General features: G+C 43.8%; 1 protein-coding gene across 4 annotated transcripts in view; it reads right to left on the bottom strand.

Annotated features, from left to right (window-relative positions):
- Positions 1–896: 896 nt before the first annotated feature.
- The window catches only part of AHNAK (AHNAK nucleoprotein), a 36711-nt gene continuing 17759 nt past the window's right edge, over positions 897–19848 (bottom strand). For 2 of the 4 annotated variants that reach the window (XM_037905643.2, XM_043551873.1), the window contains exon 5: positions 897–19699. In XM_037905643.2, the coding sequence (XP_037761571.1) occupies positions 1763–19699 (17937 nt within the window). In that variant the 3' untranslated portion in view covers positions 897–1762. The remainder of the gene's footprint in view (positions 19700–19848) is intronic. The other 2 variants (XM_037905646.2, XM_043551874.1) reach the window with 2 other exon arrangements.

Raw genomic sequence — 19848 nt, 5'->3', positions numbered from 1 at the left:
GTCCAGGGCTGGGTGAACAAGTAACAGCGGGTCAAGATTTAGGGGCATTGGTAAATCGGTGTGGTTGGTGAGCCCAGGGTTGGGATGTCTGGGGGATTGTAGGACGATTGAGGTGCATTGAGGTTGGAACAGGGGGTGCTGGTTGGTCTCGTCAGGTTTGAATTGGGAGGCCGATGTTTTGTCCAGTCAAGAATCGAGGGTGGTGGTGGAGTTTCTCCAGGATGTAATTAGGGGAGATGAACCTCACGAATTAGGAATGTGCACCCCACGAGCCAAAATACACCCATTCTAGTTCCTTCCCTGTGCCTTCACTAGGGGCTTTAAACCATGCTCTCCCCTCATCAGATAGGGGAGGGATTCACTGGGAGTTTCGCCCTCCCCTTGTACTCCCTACCCGGGGAAGTTGCTTTGGATCTCCTGCCACCAGACCCTTCCAGTGTCTGATGTGGATTTGCTGGAGGATTTGCCCATCCTGGGTTGGGAGTGGTCACTGGGTGTTGTTATCCTCTCCTCCCTATGTAGGAGTGATTCCAGTTGTGTCCAGGAGGCTGGGGACCAGAAGGGAAGGGAGCATGGCATCAGGCCTGTTCCACTTGTGTCTGCAGGATGGGACAGCTTTAGTGGCTGTGTCTGGCAGGGGGTAAACGGGCTATAGGTGGGGATCAGAGAGGGCAAAAGCAGGGGAGCCAGGTGTATCAGCTAGAGCACCTGTGTCCAAAGGAGGTGAGGCAGAGGAGGGAAAGGAGTCCAGATAGGGTCAGTTCCAGCTGCATCCAGGGGATGGGAGCAGAGAGCTAGGCACTGGGAAGCTTTTGCACGTGTCTTGGGGGATAGGGGAGAGGTACAGCTGGAGCATTTTAACCCCCACCACCTACAACAGCAAAGCGACAGAGGAGCAAGGTTAATAAACAGTTTATTTGCATTTTACAAGATCAATCTTCTTACATTCTCAATTCATTTGCCATTAAAGTGCTGAAAGATTTTTTTTAAATCAAGATACATTTGTTAACAGAAATTATAACAAATATCAGAAAAGTGGCAGTCACAGATTTTTGCACCATAACTAAGAAAAGTCCTCTCTTATAATACAAATAATGAAACAAACATACGGAGACAACTAAGATGGTGTCAGTCAAATCCAACCAAAACAGGTTAGTCATTTATTGGTAAATTCTGTTTTTCATCATAAGCAACCAGGATTCACTAGTCTTAAATTAAACTGGGGTACTTTTCTTACCACCACAACTATCAAAGCTAATAGAAACCATAGCTTTCTGTGATAAACACTCCGTGTCATTTTAAACCCCACATTACAAGGGGAAGTGACATATTTCAGTTGTATCTATATATTTTACACTGTTTTCAATATATCCATTCTCATTATAGAAATGTAAGCCCTGCAAATAAAAGCCAAAAGGTAATTAAAATGGAAACATTATTTCCATAAACCAACACTGAAAATATCCAGTAAAATGAAAAGGATATCAAAATAGCTTGCTAGTAAACTTAAGCTCTCAGCATTTAATGCGCAAACCAAAGTCATGAACACAAAACTTTCAAATACATCAGATGAACTGTGGTACAGCTCCAAGGTCACTTGCTTTTAAACTCTCCTCTCTTTTGGGTAGGCAACATGAAGTCTAACATTTCACTAGGTGCCACTCATTTTATTGCTGACGTTGAAAATATTTCAAGCTATGAAATTTATATACAAACACACAGAAGGTATATATATATACACAGACATATTTACACGGACGCTTTACTCTTTCTTTTTGGCAACGGTCAGTTCTACCGCTGGCACTTGGAACCCCCCCTTTGTCCCGCTGTCATTACTCGAAGAGGAAGACAGACGGGATTTCTTGGACGTTAACGATACCCCACTCCCTGGTATCTTTCCTGCTTCATCGTCACTTCCAGTTACCTCATAAGAACCTTTATTTTTTGATCCTATCCCTCCAAATGTTCCAAATTTCATCTTGGCCTGCTTTTCTTTCTCTGCTCCTGAGCTGCACTCAAACTCCAAGGTGCCAGTGGGGGTTGACTGGGAGGAATGTTCATCGCTAAAGGAAGATGACCGATGACGTGGCTTTTTGCTTTTAAATAACGAAAACTTCCCTTTAGGTGAAGCGGCAGCAGCCTCTCCTCCCCCCAGTTCACCCTCCATAGAACCTAGACTTGCCTTGGAACTTTTCAAATCTCCTTTAGATCCTGAAATGGACACGGAGGCTTCTGGTGAGCCAACACTGGCGCCTTTGCCTTTAGGTTTTGAAAAATTAAACTTTGGCATCTTAATTTTAGATTTCTTAAGTTTGACATCTGGCTCTTCAAACTCAGCCTCCACCGCACCAGCATGGATACTGGCATCTGGCTGAGGGAAGTTAACATCAACCCCTACTTCTCTTCCTGTTACCTCATGTCCTGAAGACACAAATTTAGGCAATTTCATCCTGGGGAATGTCACTTTTCCTGATGCACTTTCTAAGTTACTTTGTGGAAAATTCATATCTCTGCCAGGACCTTTGATTCCTACCTTGGGACCTTTCAGACTACCCTCTATCTTTGGTCCAGAAACATGAAGACCCCCTGCAACATTTGGCACATTCATTTCTACATCAAAACCAGAAGATGAAAGCTGTGGCCCTTTGAATTCACCACCTGAATGCTGAATGCCCAAGTGTGGTGCCCCAACATTTACATCAGGAGCTTTCATGTCTCCAGAAATGCCAAAACCTCCTTTGATTTTAGGCTCTTTCAAATTTACATCAAAATCTGACCCAGAAACTTTTGGTGCTGATACACTGAAGGCAGGACCTGTTAAACTGACATCAGGAGCATCAGCAGCAATACCCACCCCAGAAACCTTCATGCCTTGGGAACCTGAAATGTCACATTTGGGCAGTTTAACCGACGGTATTTGCATATTTCCACTTGAACTTTTGATGCTGATATCTGGTGCTTCCACTCCAACTTTTGGGCCTTTAACATCACCAGCAATATTAACATCACCCTTTAGGTTTGGTCCTTTTAAGTTAAAGTCAATGTCAGGTGCAGAGATTTTTGGAGCTGAAACTTTAAGTGGTTGCATTTTAAATGTAGGCCCTTTCAATTCTCCATCAATCCCTGAGCCAGTAAGGTCTCCTTTAATTTGTGGTCCTTCAATATTAACACCCATGTCAGACCCCTCAACATGAGGAGTAGAAATGCCAAATTGGGGGAGCTTCAGTGAAGGAAGTTTAATTGCACCTCCTGGACCTTCCAAGTTAACATCTGGTGCATCTACAGCCACCTTTGGGTATTTAATGCCACCAGAAAGATCAAGATCTCCTTTTAAGTTTGGTCCTTTCAAATTTACATCAAAATCTGGGGCAGAAATACCTACTGATGGCATTTTCACTGTAGGCTCTTTGATATCAAGATCTGGGGCACCGAGATGTACATCCATGCCTGGCACTTTCATGCCCCCGTCAATTTGCGGGGCAGAAAATCCAGTGTCCCCTTTCATGTTCAGATCTGCTTGAGGTCCCTCCAAAGTTGGAGATTTAAACTTGGGCATTTTAAGCTTTCCTCCAAAGCCTTTCATATCAACATCTGGTGCATGTATGTCCACCTTTGGACCTTTAAGGTCACTAGAAACATCCAGGTCTCCTTTTAGTTTTGGTCCTTTCACATTTACATCAAAATCAGGTCCAGAGACTTGGGGCATTGAAAGGTTTACTGATGGCATAGTCACCTTAGGTCCCTTCAGTTTTGCATCTAGTCCTTCAGCTGCAGGAACACTCACACCTCCTTCAATACTCGGAACTGAAACATCCACACTTGCCGAGGGGAGCTGCACATCAGCTCCTTCTAAATTCAGACCTGGTTTCCCTATCTTGGGCAGTGAGAACTTGGGAAATTTTAGTTTTCCTTCTGGACCTTCCAGTTCTGCTGTGGGAAGACTGACATCACCTTTTACTTTTGGTCCTTTCAAGTTAATATCAAGATCAGATGCAGAGAATGAAGGAGCAGAAACGTCCACCGAAGGCAGATTCACTGTAGGTCCTTTAAGTTTCATGTCAGGGGCATTAATGTTTGCGTCAATACCTGGGATTCTCAGATCACCTTCCATTTTTGGACCAGCTATATCAATATTTCCACTTGGAAGTTTGACCTTAGGTTTCTTAAGATTGATATCAGGACCTCTAATGTTAACATCAGGGAGATTCGCGCTGATACTTGGAGCTGTAACGTTAAGACCTGGTGACTTTATATCACCTTTGATACCTGGTGTGGAAACCTCCAAATCAGGTGCTTTAAATTCTCCTTCCATTTTAGGAGCTGTCACAGAAGCATCAGCTTTGAACTTAGGTGATTTAATATCAAACTCAACATCTGGAAAAGAGATTTTCCCAAACATTGGTTTCTTTCCTTTGGGGGATTTGACATTAATATCTCCTTTTATTGTTGCCTCTGGGCCAGTTACATTCAGATCTAAATCAGGAGATTTCAAATTTGCATCAATCTCACCACTGGGTAGATTCATATCAAATCCACCCTTCTTTCCTTTAATTTTAGGGCCACTCATATGAAGTTTAGGCATTTTAAATTTGCTTTTCTTTCCTTTGCCAGAAATGCCAATATCAGGAGACTCCACATTCAGTTCACCTTCCGGGACAGCAATATCCACTTCAGGAGATTTGATTTCTGCCTTAGGACTTTTAATTCCAAAACCAAATTTTGGTTTCTTAAATTTGGGAAGTTTAACATTTCCCTCAAGGCCCTCAGTGGTCACATCTGGACACTCAACATCAAGCTCAGGACTTCTAATCCCAAATTCTGGGCCTTTGATATCAACTTCAGGACCTTTAAGATTACCCTCAATCTTGGGAACAGAAACATCAAAGTCCCCCTTCATTTTATGACCTTTCAAATTTAAGTCAATGTCTGGCATTGAGATTTTGGGTGTCTTAAAATGCATCTCAGGCATCTTAAATTTTGGCCCTTTCAGTTTTCCTTCGGGACCTTCAATGTCCAAATCAGGAGCGCCAATATCTATCTTAGGACCTGAAATATCAATCTCTCCCTTTGGAAGACTTACATCCACATCTGGGCCTTCCCCTTGGAACTCAGGCGTACTGAATTTAGGCAGCTTCATTTTGGGTAACTTCAGTTTTCCTTCAGGGCCATGAATATCGATGTCTGGTGCATCAATGTCCACTTTGGGACCTTTGATATCAAATTCAGGACCTTTCAAATCACCCTCTATTTTTGGACCAGAAAGATCTAGGTCTCCTTTCAGTTTAGGTGCCTTTAGATTCAGGTCTATATCTGGCATGGAGATTTTGGGTGCTTTAATGTGCATTTCTGGCATCTTAAAGTTAGGACCTTTCAGTTTTCCTTCTGGACCTTCAATGTCAAGATGAGGAACATCAACAGACATTTTGGGGGATTTAATGTCTATCTCTGGACCTTTTAAATCACCTTCTATCTTAGGGACAGAAACATCCACGTCTCCTTTAATTTTAGGGCCTTTTAAATTTAAATCAATGTCTGGCATGGAGATTTTAGGTGCCTTGATGTGCATTTCAGGCATTTTAAATTTGGGACCTTTCAATTTTCCTTCAGGCCCTTCAATATCCAAATTGGGGGCATCAATGTCTATCTTAGGACCCGAAATATCAACCCCTCCTTCTGGGAGATTTACATCCACATCTGGGCCTTCCCCTTTGAACCCAGGCATGCTGAATTTAGGAAATTTCATTTGGGGCATTTTCAGTTTTCCTTCTGGGCCATGAATATCAATGTCTGGGGCATCAATGTTCACTTTGGGACCTTTGATATCAAATTCAGGACCTTTCAAATCCCCTTCCAACTTAGGTCCAGAAACATCTAGATCTCCTTTCAGATTAGGGCCCTTAAGGTTGAAGTCCACATCCAATTTAGGGCCTCTGATATCAACCTCAGGCCCCTTCAAGTCCCCTTCTAGTTTTGGAACAGAAACATCCACATCCCCCTTCACTTTAGGACCTTTCAAATTAAAGTCAATGTCTGGCATGGAGATTTTAGGTGCTTTAAAATGCATGTCAGGCATCTTAAATTTGGGGCCTTTCCATTTCCCATCAGGGCCTTCAATCTCCACATCAGGGGCATCTATGTCCAATTTAGGGCCTCTGATATCAACCTCAGGCCCCTTCAAATCCCCTTCTAGTTGTGGAACAGAAACATCCACATCCCCCTTCACTTTAGGACCTTTCAAATTAAAGTCAATGTCTGGCATGGAGATTTTAGGTGCTTTAAAATGCATGTCAGGCATCTTAAATTTGGGGCCTTTCCATTTCTCATCAGGGCCTTCAATCTCCACATCAGGGGCATCTATGTCCATTTTGGGACCTTTGATATCAAACTCAGGCCCTTTCAAATCCCCTTCTAATTTTGGAACAGAAACATCCACATCCCCCTTCAATTTAGGACCTTTCAAATTCAAATCAATGTCTGGCATGGAGATTTTAGGTGCCTTGAAATGCATCTCAGGCATCTTAAATTTAGGACCTTTCAGCTTTCCCTCTGGACCATCAATGTCAAGATCTGGAGCATCTATGTCCAATTTGGGACCTTTAATATCAACTTCTGGGCCTTTCATATCACCTTCAAAATCTGGTACAGAAACATCCACATCCCCCTTTACTTTAGGGCCTCTCAGGTTCAAATCAAAGTCTGGCATGGAGATTTTAGGCGCTTTAAAATGCATGTCGGGCATTTTAAATTTGGGGCCTTTCCATTTTCCCTCTGGGCCTTCAATCTCCACATCAGGGGCATCTATGTCCAGTTTAGGGCCTTTGATATCGACTTCTGGGCCTTTCAAATCCCCTTCTAATTTTGGAACAGAAACATCCACATCACCCTTCAATTTAGGGCCTTTCAAATTCAAATCAACATCTGGCATGGAGATTTTAGGGGCCTTAATATTCATTTCAGGCATCTTAAATTTTGGACCTTTCCATTTTCCTTCTGGTCCTTCAATCTCCACATCAGGAGCATCAATGTCTATTTTAGGTCCTGAAATATCAATCTCCCCCTTTGGAAGGCTTACATCCACATCTGGTCCCTCTCCTTTGAACCCAGGCATTCCAAATTTGGGCATTCTGAATTTAGGCATTTTGAGTTTACCCTCTGGGCCGTGAATATCTGCGTTTGGTGCACCAATGTCCACTTTGGGACTTCTGATATCAATTTCAGGCCCCTTCAAATCTCCTTCCAGCTTAGGGCCAGAAACATCTATGTCTCCCTTCAGTTTAGGGCTCTTGAGGTTAAAATCAATGTCAGGCATTGAGACTTTCGGTGCCTTGATATTCATTTCAGGCATCTTAAATTTGGGGCCTTTCCATTTTCCTTCAGGACCTTCAATCTCCACATCAGGGGCATCTATGTCCACTTTGGGACCTTTGATATCAAACTCAGGCCCTTTCAAATCCCCTTCTAGCTTTGGTACAGAAACATCCACATCCCCCTTCAATTTAGGACCTTTCAAATTCAAATCAATGTCTGGCATGGAGATTTTAGGAACAGTGAAATGCATTTCAGGCATCTTAAATTTGGGGCCTTTCAGTTTTCCATCAGGACCTTCAATTTCCAAATCTGGAGCATCAATGTCTATCTTGGGACCTGAAACATCCACCTCCCCTTTCGGAAGTTTTACATCCACATCTGGTGCCTCTCCTTTGAGCCCAGGTGTGCCAAATTTAGGCATTTTCAATTTGGGCATTTTGAGTTTACCCTCTGGGCCGTGAATATCAACATCTGGTACATTGATGTCTATTTGGGGGCTTTTGATGTCAACTTCAGGCCCTTTTAAATCCCCTTCTAACTTTGGGCCAGAAACATCTAGGTCTCCTTTCAGTTTAGGCCCTTTCAGATTTAACTCCACGTCTGGCATTGACACTTTAGGTGATGAAATACTCAGGAAAGGCATTTTAAATTTAGATCCTTTTGCTTTCCCCTGAATATCCACATCTGGAGCACTCACATCCACCTTTGGTCCAGAAATATCAATATCAGATTTCTTAAGTTTCACATCCACCTCAGGGGTTTGAACTTTAGGGCCAGAAAAACTGAATTTAGGAAGTTTAAATCTTGATTTTTTTGTCTTTCCTTCTATATCAAGTTTTGGAGCGTCAAGATCAATATCTGGTCCTTTCACTTCAACTTTGGGAGCTTTCAAATCACCCCCTACTTTGGGAAGAGAAACATCCACATCTCCCTTCAGTTTAGGACCTTTCAAATTTAAATCAATATCTGGCATGGATATTTTAGGAACGTTAAAATGCATTTCAGGCTTCTTAAATTTAGGACCTTTCCATTTTCCTTCTGGTCCTTCAATATCCAAATCAGGAGCATCAATGTCTACTTTTGGACCTGAGAGATCAATCTCCCCTTTTGGAAGGCTTACATCCATGTCTGGTACCTCCCCTTTCAACCCAGACATTCCAAATTTGGGCATTTTGAATTTAGGCATTTTGAGTTTACCCTCTGGGCCATGAAGATCCACATCTGGTGCATCAAGATCAATTTTAGGGCCTTTGATATCAAACTCAGGCCCCTTCAAATCACCCTCGATCTTTGGAACAGACACATCCACATCTCCCTTCACTTTAGGGCCTTTCAAGTGTAAATCAACATCTGGCATGGAGATTTTGGGTGCCTTGATGTGCATTTCAGGCATCTTAAATTTAGGACCTTTCCATTTCCCATCTGGCCCTTCAATTTCCAAATCAGGAGCATCAATGTCTACTTTTGGACCTGAAAGATCAATCTCCCCTTTTGGAAGGCTTACATCCATGTCTGGTGCCTCTCCTTTGAACCCTGGCATTCCAAACTTGGGCATTTTGAATTTAGGCATTTTGAGTTTACCCTCTGGGCCATGAAGATCCACGTCTGGTGCATCAAGGTCAACTTTGGGGCCTTTGATATCAAACTCAGGCCCCTTCAAATCACCCTCGATCTTTGGAACAGACACATCCACATCTCCCTTCACTTTAGGACCTTTCAGGTGTAAATCAACATCTGGCATGGAGATTTTGGGTGCCTTGATGTGCATCTCAGGCATCTTAAATTTAGGACCTTTCCATTTCCCATCTGGCCCTTCAATTTCCAAATCAGGAGCATCAATGTCTACTTTTGGACCTGAGAGATCAATCTCCCCTTTTGGAAGGCTTACATCCATGTCTGGTGCCTCTCCTTTGAACCCTGGCATTCCAAACTTGGGCATTTTGAATTTAGGCATTTTGAGTTTACCCTCTGGGCCATGAAGATCCACGTCTGGTGCATCCAGGTCAACTTTGGGGCCTTTGATATCAAACTCAGGCCCCTTCAAATCACCCTCGATCTTTGGAACAGACACATCCACATCTCCCTTCACTTTAGGACCTTTCAGGTGTAAATCAACATCTGGCATGGAGATTTTGGGAGCCTTGATGTGCATCTCAGGCATCTTAAATTTAGGACCTTTCCATTTCCCATCAGGGCCTTCAATCTCCACATCCGGGGCATCTATGTCCAATTTAGGGCCTCTGATATCAACCTCAGGCCCCTTCAAATCCCCTTCAAGTTTTGGTACAGAAACATCCACATCACCCTTCACTTTAGGGCCTTTCAAATTAAAGTCAATGTCTGGCATGGAGATTTTAGGTGCTTTAAAATGCATGTCGGGCATCTTAAATTTGGGGCCTTTCCATTTCCCATCTGGACCTTCAATCTCCACATCAGGGGCATCTATGTCCACTTTGGGACCTTTGATATCAAACTCAGGCCCTTTCAAATCCCCTTCTAGCTTTGGTACAGAAACATCCACATCCCCCTTCAGTTTAGGACCTTTCAAATTCAAATCAATGTCTGGCATGGAGATTTTAGGAACATTGAAATGCATATCAGGCATCTTAAATTTGGGACCTTTCAGTTTTCCCTCTGGACCTTCAATGTTCAAATCTGGGGCATCTAAGTCTACCTTGGGCCCAGAAATATCCACCTCCCCCTTTGGAAGTTTTATATCCACATCTGGTCCCTCCCCTTTGAACCCAGGCATGCCAAATTTGGGCATTTTGAATTTAGGCATTTTGAGTTTACCCTCTGGGCCATGAAGATCCACGTCTGGTGCATCAAGATCAACTTTGGGGCCTTTGATATCAAACTCAGGCCCCTTCAAATCACCCTCAATCTTTGGAACAGACACATCCACATCTCCCTTCACTTTAGGGCCTTTCAAGTGTAAATCAACATCTGGCATGGAGATTTTGGGTGCCTTGATGTGCATTTCAGGCATCTTAAATTTAGGACCTTTCCATTTCCCATCTGGCCCTTCAATTTCCAAATCAGGAGCATCAATGTCTACTTTTGGACCTGAAAGATCAATCTCCCCTTTTGGAAGGCTTACATCCATGTCTGGTGCCTCCCCTTTCAACCCAGACATTCCAAACTTGGGCATTTTGAATTTAGGCATTTTGAGTTTACCCTCTGGGCCATGAAGATCCACATCTGGTGCATCAAGATCAACTTTGGGGCCTTTGATATCAAACTCAGGCCCCTTCAAATCACCCTCGATCGTTGGAACAGACACATCCACATCTCCCTTCATTTTAGGGCCTTTCAAGTGTAAATCAACATCTGGCATGGAGATTTTGGGTGCCTTGATGTGCATTTCAGGCATCTTAAATTTAGGACCTTTCCATTTCCCATCTGGCCCTTCAATTTCCAAATCAGGAGCATCAATGTCTACTTTTGGACCTGAGAGATCAATCTCCCCTTTTGGAAGGCTTACATCCACATCTGGTGCCTCCCCTTTGAACCCAGGCATGCCAAATTTGGGCATTTTGAATTTGGGCATTTTGAGTTTACCCTCTGGGCCATGAAGATCCACATCTGGTGCATCAAGGTCAACTTTGGGGCCTTTGATATCACACTCAGGCCCCTTCAATTCACCCTCAATCTTTGGAACAGACACATCCACATCTCCCTTCACTTTAGGGCCTTTCAAGCGTAAGTCAACATCTGGCATGGAGATTTTGGGTGCCTTGAAGTGCATTTCAGGCATCTTAAATTTAGGACCTTTCCATTTCCCATCTGGCCCTTCAATTTCCAAATCAGGAGCATCAATGTCTACTTTTGGACCTGAGAGATCAATCTCCCCTTTTGGAAGGCTTACATCCACGTCTGGTCCCTCCCCTTTGAACCCAGGCATGCCAAATTTCGGCATTTTGAATTTAGGCATTTTGAGTTTACCCTCTGGGCCATGAAGATCCACATCTGGTGCATCAAGGTCAACTTTGGGGCCTTTGATATCAAACTCAGGCCCCTTCAAATCACCCTCAATCTTTGGAACAGACACATCCACATCTCCCTTCACTTTAGGACCTTTCAAGTGTAAATCAACATCTGGCATGGAGATTTTAGGTGCCTTGATGTGCATCTCAGGCATCTTAAATTTAGGACCTTTCCATTTCCCATCAGGGCCTTCAATCTCCACATCAGGGGCATCTATGTCCAATTTAGGGCCCCTGATATCCACCTCAGGCCCCTTCAAATCCCCTTCTAGTTTTGGAACAGAGACATCCACATCACCCTTCACTTTAGGGCCTCTCAAATTAAGGTTAATGTCTGGCATGGAGATTTTAGGTGCTTTAAAATGCATGTCGGGCATCTTAAATTTGGGGCCTTTCCATTTCCCATCTGGACCTTCAATCTCCACATCAGGGGCATCTATGTCCACTTTGGGACCTTTGATATCAAACTCAGGCCCTTTCAAATCCCCTTCTAGCTTTGGTACAGAAACATCCACATCCCCCTTCAATTTAGGACCTTTCATATTCAAATCAATGTCTGGCATGGAGATTTTAGGAACATTGAAATGCATATCAGGCATCTTAAATTTGGGACCTTTCAACTTTCCCTCTGGACCTTCAATGTTCAAATCTGGGGCATCTATGTCTACCTTGGGCCCAGAAATATCCACCTCCCCCTTTGGAAGTTTTATATCCACATCAGGGCCCTCCCCTTTGAATCCAGGCATGCCAAATTTGGGCATTTTGAATTTAGGCATTTTGAGTTTACCCTCTGGGCCATGAAGATCCACGTCTGGTGCATCAAGATCAACTTTGGGGCCTCTGATATCAAACTCAGGCCCCTTCAAATCACCCTCAATCTTTGGAACAGACACATCCACATCTCCCTTCACTTTAGGGCCTTTCAAGTGTAAATCAACATCTGGCATGGAGATTTTGGGTGCCTTGATGTGCATTTCAGGCATCTTAAATTTAGGACCTTTCCATTTCCCATCTGGCCCTTCAATATCCAAATCAGGAGCATCAATGTCTACTTTTGGACCTGAAAGATCAATCTCCCCTTTTGGAAGGCTTACATCCACGTCTGGTCCCTCCCCTTTGAACCCAGGCATGCCAAATTTGGGCATTTTGAATTTAGGCATTTTGAGTTTACCCTCTGGGCCATGAAGATCCACATCTGGTGCATCAAGGTCAACTTTGGGGCCTTTGATATCAAACTCAGGCCCCTTCAAATCACCCTCGATCTTTGGAACAGACACATCCACATCTCCCTTCACTTTAGGGCCTTTCAAGTGTAAATCAACATCTGGCATGGAGATTTTGGGTGCCTTGATGTGCATTTCAGGCATCTTAAATTTAGGACCTTTCCATTTCCCATCTGGCCCTTCAATTTCCAAATCAGGAGCATCAATGTCTACTTTTGGACCTGAGAGATCAATCTCCCCTTTTGGGAGGCTTACATCCACGTCTGGTCCCTCCCCTTTGAACCCAGGCATGCCAAATTTGGGCATTTTGAATTTAGGCATTTTGAGTTTACCCTCTGGGCCATGAAGATCCACATCTGGTGCATCAAGGTCAATTTTGGGGCCTTTGATATCAAACTCAGGCCCTTTCAAATCACCCTCAATCTTTGGAACAGACACATCCACATCTCCCTTCACTTTAGGGCCTTTCAAGTGTAAATCAACATCTGGCATGGAGATTTTGGGTGCCTTGATGTGCATTTCAGGCATCTTAAATTTAGGACCTTTTAGGTGTCCTTCTGGCCCTTCAATATCCAACTCAGGAGCATTAATGTCTACTTTTGGACCTGAGAGATCAATCTCCCCTTTCGGAAGGCTTACATCCACATCAGGTCCCTCTCCTTTGAACCCAGGCATGCCAAATTTGGGCATTTTGAATTTAGGCATTTTGAGTTTACCCTCTGGGCCATGAAGATCCACATCTGGTGCATCAAGATCAACTTTGGGGCCTCTGATATCAAACTCAGGCCCTTTCAAATCACCCTCAATCTTTGGAACAGATACATCCACATCTCCCTTCACTTTAGGGCCTTTCAAGTGTAAATCAACATCTGGCATGGAGATTTTGGGTGTCTTGATGTGCATTTCAGGCATCTTAAATTTAGGACCTTTTATGTGTCCTTCTGGCCCTTCAATTTCCAAATCAGGAGCATTAATGTCTACTTTTGGACCTGAGAGATCAATCTCCCCTTTTGGAAGGCTTACATCCACGTCTGGTCCCTCTCCTTTGAACCCAGGCATTCCAAACTTGGGCATTTTGAATTTAGGCATTTTGAGTTTACCCTCTGGGCCATGAAGATCCACGTCTGGTGCAGCAATGTCAACTTCGGGGCCTTTGATATCAAACTCAGGACCTTTCAAATCACCCTCAATCTTTGGAACAGACATATCCACATCTCCCTTCACTTTAGGTCCTTTCAGCTTCAAATCAAGATCTGGCATGGAGATTTTAGGTGCCTTGATGTGCATTTCAGGCATCTTAAATTTGGGACCTTTCAGCTTTCCCTCTGGACCTTCAATGTTTAAATCTGGGGCATTTATGTCCACCTTGGGCCCAGAAATATCCACCTCCCCCTTTGGAAGTTTTACATCCACATCAGGGTCTTCCCCTTTGAAACCAGGCACACCAAATTTGGGCATTTTGAATTTAGGCATTTTGAGTTTACCCTCTGGGCCGTGAACATCCACATCTGGTGCCTCAATGTCAACTTTGGGGCCTTGGAGATGAAATTCAGGACCCTTCAAGTCACCTTCTAGCTTTGGAATGGAAACATCCACATCTCCCTTCATTTTGGGACCTTTCACATTCAAATCAATGTCTGGCATGGAGATTTTGGGTGCCTTGATGTGCATTTCTGGCATCTTGAATTTGGGACCTTTCAGCCTTCCTTCAGGACCTTCAATATCCAACTCCGGAGCATCAATGTCTATTTTGGGACCAGAAATATCCATTTCCCCTTTTGGAAGCTTCACATCCACGTCTGGTCCCTCTCCTTTGAACCCAGGCATGCTGAATTTGGGCATCTTGAATTTGGGCATTCTGAATTTACCCTCTGGGCCATGAGTATCCACATCTGGTGCATCAATATCAACCTTGGGGCCTTTGAAATCAAAATCAGGACCTTTCAAATCTCCTTCAAGTTTAGGAGCGGAAATATCAGCTTCCCCTTTTATTTTAGGGGCTTTTAAATTCAGGTCTACATCAGGAACAGAGATTTTTGGGGCCTTGATGTGCATTTCAGGCATTTTAAATTTGGGTCCTTTCATTTTTCCTTCTGGCCTGTCAATGCTGATGTCAGATGCATCAATGTCCAGTCTGGGGCCTTTCATATCAATCTCAGGTCCCTTCAAGTCACCTTCTATCTTTGGGACAGAAACATTCAAGTCTCCCTTCAGTTTGGGCCCTTTCAGATTTAAGTCCACCTCTGGCATGGATATTTTTGATGGTGACATTTTCCAAGAAGGCATTGAGAATTTGGGCCCTTTCAGTTTTCCTTCAGGACACTCAAGATCCATATCAGGTGCCTCAATGTCTAATTTTGGCCCTTTAATATCAATTTCAGGTCCTGTCAATTCACCTTCTATCTTTGGAACAGTAACATCCATCTCCCCCTTCATTTTTGGTGCCTTGAGATTCAGGTCTACATCTGGCATGGAGATTTTAGGTGCTTTAATATTCAGTTTAGGCATTTTAAATTTAGGTCCTTTCCATTTGCCTTCTGGGCCTTCAATGTCCAGCTCTGGAGCCTCTATATCTACTTTGGGAGCTGAAATATCAACCTCTCCCTTTGGCACGTTTACATCTATATCAGGTCCTTCAAGTTTAGGGCCTGACACATTAAATTGAGGCATCTTCATTTTGGGCATTTTCAGTTTTCCACCTGAACCCTGCAGCTCAATATCTGGTGCATTAATATCTATTGAGGGGGCTTTGATGTCAACATCAGGACCTTTCAAATCACCTTCTAGCTTTGGAATAGAAACATCCACATCTCCTTTTAGTCTGGGACCTTTCAAATTTAGGTCAATATCTGGCATGGAGATTTTAGGAGTCTTGATGTGCATTTCAGGCATCTTAAATTTGGGACCTTTTATTTTTCCTTCTGGTCCTTCAATATCCAAACCTGGAGCATCAATATCCACTTTGGGACCGCAAATATCCACCTGTCCCTTAGGGAGTTTCACATCCATGTCAGAGCCCTGTCCTTTGAATCCAGGCATGCCAAACTTTGGAAACTTCATTTTTGGCATTTTCAGTTTGGCTTCTGGACATTCAAGGTCAATATCAGGAACATCAGCGTCAACTTTGGGGCCTTTAATGTCAATGCTGGGTCCTTTAAAATCACCTCCCATCTTTGGAACAGAAATATCCATCTCTCCTTTTTTACGTGCATTTAGATTCAGATCAACATCTGGCATGGAGATTTTAGGGGCCTTGATATTCATTTTAGGCATCCTAAATTTGGGGCCTTTCAGTTTGCCTTCCGGACATTCCAAGTCCAAGTTAGGCACGTCAATATCCATTTGGGGACCTTCAATATCAATTTGGGGCCCCTTAACATCAATGCTGGGTCCTTTCAAATCACCTTCCATCTTTGGAACAGAGATATCCATATCTCCTTTCAGTTTAGGTGCCTTCAAACCTAGGTCCACATCTGGCATGGAGACTTTGGGTGTCTGAATATTTAGCTCAGGCAGTTTAAACTTGGGACCTTTCACTTTACCTTCTGGCCCTTCAATGTCTACACTTGGGATATCAATGTCCACTTTGGGACCGGAAATACCCACATCCCCTTTTGGAAATGTTATATCCATGTCTGGTCTCTCCCCTTTCAGCCCAGATACACCAAATTTAGGCATTTTCAGTTTAGGCATTTTCAGTTTACCGTCTGGGCCGTGAATATCCACATCTGGTGCTTCAATGTCCACTTTGGGGCCTCTGATATCAATTTCAGGAGCTTTCAATTCCCCTTCCAGCTTTGGACCAGAAACATCCACATCTCCCTTCAGTTTAGGGCCTTTCAGATTCAAGTTGATGTCAGGCATGGAGATTTTAGGGGTCTTGATGTGCATTTCAGGCATCTTAAATTTGGGACCTTTCAGGTGTCCTTCAGGCCCTTCCATGTTCAAACCTGGAGCATCTATGTCTATCTTGGGACCAGAAATATCCACCTCTCCCTTTGGAAGTGCTATATCCACATCTGGTCCCTCCCCTTTCAGCCCAGGTACACCAAATTTAGGCATTTTCAGTTTAGGCATTTTGAGTTTACCCTCTGGACCGTGAATATCCACATCTGGTGCATCAATGTCAACTTTGGGGCCTTTAAGATCAAATTCAGGACCTTTCAAATCACCTTGTGTCTTTGGAACAGCAACATCCACGTCTCCCTTCAGTTTAGAACCTTTCAAGTGTAAATCAACATCTGGCATGGAGATTTTGGGTGCCTTGATGTGCATTTCAGGCATCCTAAATTTGGGACCTTTCAGTTTTCCCTCTGGCCCTTCAATATCCAAATCAGGAGCATCAATGTCTACTTTAGGACCTGAGAGAGCAATCTCCCCTTTTGGAAGGCTTACATCCACATCTGGTCCCTCCCCTTTGAACCCAGGGATTCCAAACTTGGGCATTTTGAATTTACCTTCTAGGCCATGAAGATCCACATCTGGTGCATCTAGGTCAACTTTGGGGCCTTTGATATCAAACTCAGGCCCCTTCAAATCACTTTGTCTCTTTGGAACAGAAACATCCACATCTCCCTTCAGTTTAGGACCCTTCAGATTCAAATCGATGTCTGGCATGGAGATTTTAGGGGTCTTGATGTGCATTTCAGGCATCTTAAATTTGGGGCTTTTCAGGTGTCCTTCTGGCCCTTTGATGTCAATGTCAGGAGCATCTATATCTAGGTTGGGGCCTTTTATGTCAATCTGAGGTCCCTTCAAGTCACCTCCGATTTGTGGTTCAGAAACATCCATGTCTCCCTTCAGCTTAGGCCCTTGCAGATTTATATCCACATCCGACATGGATACTTTTGATGGTGACATTTTCCAAGAAGGCACTGAGAACTTGGGCCCTTCCAACTGACCTTCAGGATTTTCAAGGTTAATGCCAGGAGCTTCAATATCTAGTTTGGGGCCTTTAATGTCCACAGTGGGTCCTTTCAGATCCCCTGCGATCCTTGGCCCTGAAATACCACCATCTCCCTTCAGCTTGGGGGCATTTAGATTCATGTCCACATCTGGCATGGAGATTTTTGGTGTCTTGATGTGCATTTCAGGCATCTTAAATTTGGGACCTTTTAGTTCTCCCTTGGGTCCTTCAACGTCCAATCCTGGAGCATCAGTTTCTACCTTCGGACTGGAAATATCCACCTCCCCCTTTGGAAGTGTTACATCCACGTCTGGTCCTTCCCCTTTCAGCCCAGGCACGCTGAATTTTGGCATTTTCAGTTTAGGCATTTTCAGTTTACCATCTGGGCTGTGAATATTCACATCTGGTGCATCAATGTCCACTTTGGGGCCTTTAATGTCAATTCCAGGAGCTTTCAACTCCCCTTCCAGCTTTGGCACTGAAACATCCACATCTCCTTTCAGTTTAGGATCCTTCAGATTCAAGTCGATGTCTGGCATGGAGATTTTAGGAGTCTTTATGTGCATTTCAGGCATCTTAAATTTGGGACCTTTCAGGTGTCCTTCTGGCCCTTTGATGTCAATGTCAGGAGCATCTATATCTAGCTTGGGGCCTTTTATGTCCACAGTGGGTCCTTTCAGATCCCCTTCTATCCTTGGCCCTGAAATACCCACATCTCCCTTCAGGCTAGGGCCTTTCAGACTCAGGTCCACATCTGACATAGTGATTTTTGGTGTCTGACTAATTAATTCAGGCTTCCTAAATTTGGGGACTTTCCATTCTCCTCCAATGTCTATATCTGGTGTGCTAATGTCTACCTTGGGGCCTGCAATAGCAACCTCCCCCTTAGGAAGCGTCACACCCACACCAGGGCCTTCCCCTTTGAAACCTGATGCAGTAAATTTAGGAAATTTCATTGCGGGCAATTTTATTTTTCCTTCACCACTTTGAATATCAACATCAGGAGCCGCAAGATCAGTCTTGGGATCCTTGACACCAACTTTGGGACCTTCTAGTGTTGGAGAGGACACTTCCACCACTCCCTTCAACTGAAGTCCTTTGAGAGCCATGTCCACATGTGGCTTTGCAACTTTAGCACCTTCCACTGAAGGCACTGTAAATTTCAGTTTTTCCTTTGGACCTTCCATATGAACAGATGGAGCTGTGATATCCAGGTGAGGAGCCTGTATCTTTGGTGCAGAAACGTCTACACCTGCCTGTGGTGCTCGAACATCAGTATCAGAAGCTGAAGGTGAGAAGCCAAATTTAGGCATCTTCATTACAGGCATTTTTATTTTTCCTGGGCTTTCAATGTTAATTCCTGGAGCTTTAATGTCCTGCATATCACCTTCAATGCTCGAAAGAGGAATGTCCACCCTTGGAGCTTTGATATCACTTTGAATCTTAGGGCCAGAAATATCAACTGAAGGACCCTTGATTTTTGAAAATGATACATCAACTTTGGGACCTTCCATATCACTTTTTATCTTGGAGCCTGAAATATCAAATTGCGGCAGTTTGCCTCCTGGAACTTCAGTTTTAACATCTATACCTGAAACACCCATTTTTCCATTTAATTTAGGGCCGGTAATGTGAATATTTGCATCCAGGTTTCCCTGCTGTCCGTTTGCATCGATTCTGGGCAAGCTGCTCTCTGGGCTTGTGACTCTAGTGCCAGAAACATTAACTGATTTGACAACGTCCACACCTGGAACTTGGATTTCTGCTGGTTTAAAGTCTGTCTGGGTTCTCAGGTGAGCGCCTGTGACTTGAGGTCCTGAGACATTTATCTCAGTGTCCACCTTGGGCTCTCTCATGTGCACGTCAGGGGCACCAAAGTCCAACCTTTTGGTGGATGATTCAACTGTTGGTCCAGAATATGAGATGCCACTAGGTCTACCTCTGATCCCCATACTGAAGTCTGTTGATCGGGTTGTTTTCCCAGACAAATCCACCTGTGGTATTTTGATCACGGTTTTCCCAGGTTCTTTTTCAATTTCTGTTGTTGTTATATGAGTGAGTTGATGGCTGGGAATCTTAACTTTAAATTCTGGGCTGCTGATGTCAATCTCTCTTGCTCCCTCATGTCCAGTGACATCTACGGTATAAGCTGTGACCTTTTTGGTGACGGTAATGGTTCTGCTTTCTGTGTGTTCAGCTTCTGCTGCATCTTCTGACTTCAGACGTGGTTTAATTTTCGTTGTGTATATTCTCCTGTACTCTTCGTCATCCCCACTCTGGAAATAAGAGACATTGGTTAACACCAGAGTGTCGTAAAGAGAGATTTGAAGGAGAAGGGGGAGATTGGCTAGTGCTGCAGTGTGAAATAATCACTGGCCTTGACTCCCTCCTGAAGGGTTGCAATTTGCATCTCCTTCCTTCAGGG

Source organism: Chelonia mydas, chromosome 7, assembly GCF_015237465.2.
Source record: "Chelonia mydas isolate rCheMyd1 chromosome 7, rCheMyd1.pri.v2, whole genome shotgun sequence".
Taxonomy (NCBI): domain Eukaryota; kingdom Metazoa; phylum Chordata; order Testudines; family Cheloniidae; genus Chelonia; species Chelonia mydas.
Note: the sequence above shows the minus strand (reverse complement) of the source record. Positions and strands in the feature narration are given on the sequence as shown.